This window comes from Portunus trituberculatus, chromosome 20 (assembly GCF_017591435.1).
Source record: "Portunus trituberculatus isolate SZX2019 chromosome 20, ASM1759143v1, whole genome shotgun sequence".
Taxonomy (NCBI): domain Eukaryota; kingdom Metazoa; phylum Arthropoda; class Malacostraca; order Decapoda; family Portunidae; genus Portunus; species Portunus trituberculatus.
In genome coordinates, this window is record NC_059274.1 from 10,907,379 (window position 1) to 10,909,878 (window position 2,500).

Below are 2,500 nucleotides of genomic sequence, written 5' to 3' on the forward strand. Positions count from 1 at the left end.
GTAAATAAATAGCAAGAACAATAATAAGTAGAATAATGGTTGGTTCTGCTACTGCTACTCTTTTTATGTTTTTTTTTCTTTTCTTTTTCTTTTTTTAATGTTTTTGCTGGTGTTGTTTGTCTTGTTTTTGTTGTGATTGGTGGTAGTGGCTGCGGAAGAGGTAATAGTATAGGTGATGACTGTCGTGGAGGTTGTATGGATTGCCCTTTTGTTGCTGGTTATGCTCTTGGTTTTCTTTATGGAGCTTTTTTTGTTGTTATTTATGTTCTTGTTGTTATTCTTGTTTCCTTCGTCGTCGTCGTCATTGTTTTTGTTGTTTTTGTATATTGCTGTTGGTGTTGCTGGTGTTGGTGGAAGTGTTGGTGGTGCGGGTGGTTATGGTCGTAGTGTTGGTGTTGGTTTTGGTGGTGATAGTGGTGTTGGTTGTGGTTGTAGCAGTGGTGGTGGTGGTGGTGGAGGTTGTGGTGGTGGTGGAAGTGGTGGTGGTCGTGTTTGTAGCTGTGGTTGTGGAGGTTGTTGTGTTTGTATAATTTTCCTACTGTTGTTCTTGATGTTAATGTATATATTGCTTTTGTTGTTATTGATGGTGGGTGTGCTGGTGGTGGTTGTTGGTAGTACTGGTGTTGCTGTAGTACTGCTGTTGCTGCTGCTGTCTTTTTTTTTCGTGCAATTGGAATTGTAAGAAAATATGTGGCTAAAAGGGTTATAAAAATGAAGATGATCATGCAGTCATCACAAACTTGCCTCGCCCAATAAGAAAAAAAAAATATTGCATTGAAAGGCCAATCAGGAGGCAGATGAACACGTGATCCCTTGCCTCACTATTACATATATATAGAGCCTTCAAGATCCACCCAGGCACAACGATCTAGGTTTCAGAAGCCTCAGCTGGAGTTCTGGACCACCTGACGCAGAGGAATCATGAAGTTTCTGGTAAGATTTTCTCTGATATTTGTTCATAAAAATAGATCGATAGCTTTAGTAAAGCATGTGCAAACTGTGAAGGGAAAGCACTTGCGTCAGTAACACTTCCACTGTACGTCTCACTTAACACAGTGACATAACACAACTCTTTATAGTCGGATGGAACACACTTTCGTTTTAAAGAAAAGAACATTCTTGGTAATGGTAAAAGTAAGGATAATATAAAGTCATTTTTTAATAACTAACTTGTCTTTTTCTCTTACCAGGCAGCTATCTGTCTGCTCGCCACGAGCGCGAGCGCACAGGTTGGGTATTCGGGGATCGTTAGTCCTGATGGAAACAACGTCCAGTTCACACGCGACTTTGCCTACGGCATCGTACTTGTTGGACCTTCTGGCATCGTGACAAAGGATGGTAATAACCTCCAGCTGACTGGAGGCCAGGCTGCCCTCCACGCTGCCTCTCCACCAGCACCTCAGCCCGTGTCTCAGCTTGTCCTGACCCGCAGCGTCGTTGGTCCCTCAGGAATCGTGAGTCCTGCCGGAAATGTTCAGTTCACTCAAGAGATGGTTGACGACAACGTGCTGGTTGGTCCCTCTGGCATTGTGACGAAGAGCGGCAAAAACATCCAGTTCAACGACCAAGGGCTTCCTCGCACCAAGCGATCTCTGGTTGGTCCCTCTGGCATGATCCTTGAAGACGGCACTCCAGTGCAATTCAAGACTCCCTTCACCACTATCTTGCTGGATGGTCCCTCTGGAATGGTGTTCAGCGATGGTACCCTTGTGCAGAAGCGTCCCAAGCGTAGTCTCGTTGGTCCCTCTGGCATGATCCTTGAAGACGGCACTCCAGTGCAATTCAAGACTCCCTTCACCACTATCTTGCTGGATGGTCCCTCTGGAATGGTGTTCAGCGATGGTACTCTGGTGCAGAAGCGTCCCAAGCGTAGTCTCGTTGGTCCCTCTGGCATGATCACCGCTGACGGCACCCCTATCCAGTTCCCTGCCCACGCTGAGGCCGTTGTCACTGGCCCATCTGGCATCGTCTTCTCCAACGGACAGAACGTTCAGTTTTCTTAGGCAAACCACCGGATATGCACCAGGACTCTAGTCTATATTTTTCATGTGGCCAACATTTCTGCATTTCTGACAGACTCTATGTATTCATCACGATGTACAGATAAAAGATCTTTTAAAGATACGAATAAAGATAACTGAAACGGCTATTTACTTATTATCTCTCCTCACTTAATCTTCATGCACATGGGCTGACTGTGCCAATCTTTGTACAAGGAAGGCATGACAAGGTAAGTGAAAGACGCCAAAGGCTGCCTCCCATTCCCCGATAGCCAACGTTTTACATTTCGTTACGTTATGATGTGTATGATAAGGGTCTATACAACACCCTTGTAACATTTCATGCTAAAATTCTTTTTTTTTCATTATACTAAAAGGAAAAGATAACCGCTAACAAAATTTACTAATTCTCTCTCTCTGTCTCTCTCTCTCTCTCTCTCTCTCTCTCTCTCTCTCTCTCTCTCTCTCTCTCTCTCTCTCTCTCTCTCTCTCTCTCTCTC

General features: G+C 44.6%; 1 protein-coding gene across 1 annotated transcript in view; it reads left to right on the forward strand.

Annotated features, from left to right (window-relative positions):
- Positions 1 to 2,147, forward strand: part of LOC123506630 (mesocentin-like) — a 6,125-nt gene extending 3,978 nt beyond the window's left edge. The window contains exons 4-5 of the mRNA XM_045258879.1: positions 915 to 933; positions 1,191 to 2,147. Of these exons, the coding sequence (XP_045114814.1) occupies positions 915 to 933; positions 1,191 to 2,003 (832 nt within the window). The 3' untranslated portion in view covers positions 2,004 to 2,147. The remainder of the gene's footprint in view (positions 1 to 914; positions 934 to 1,190) is intronic.
- Positions 2,148 to 2,500: the final 353 nt, after the last annotated feature.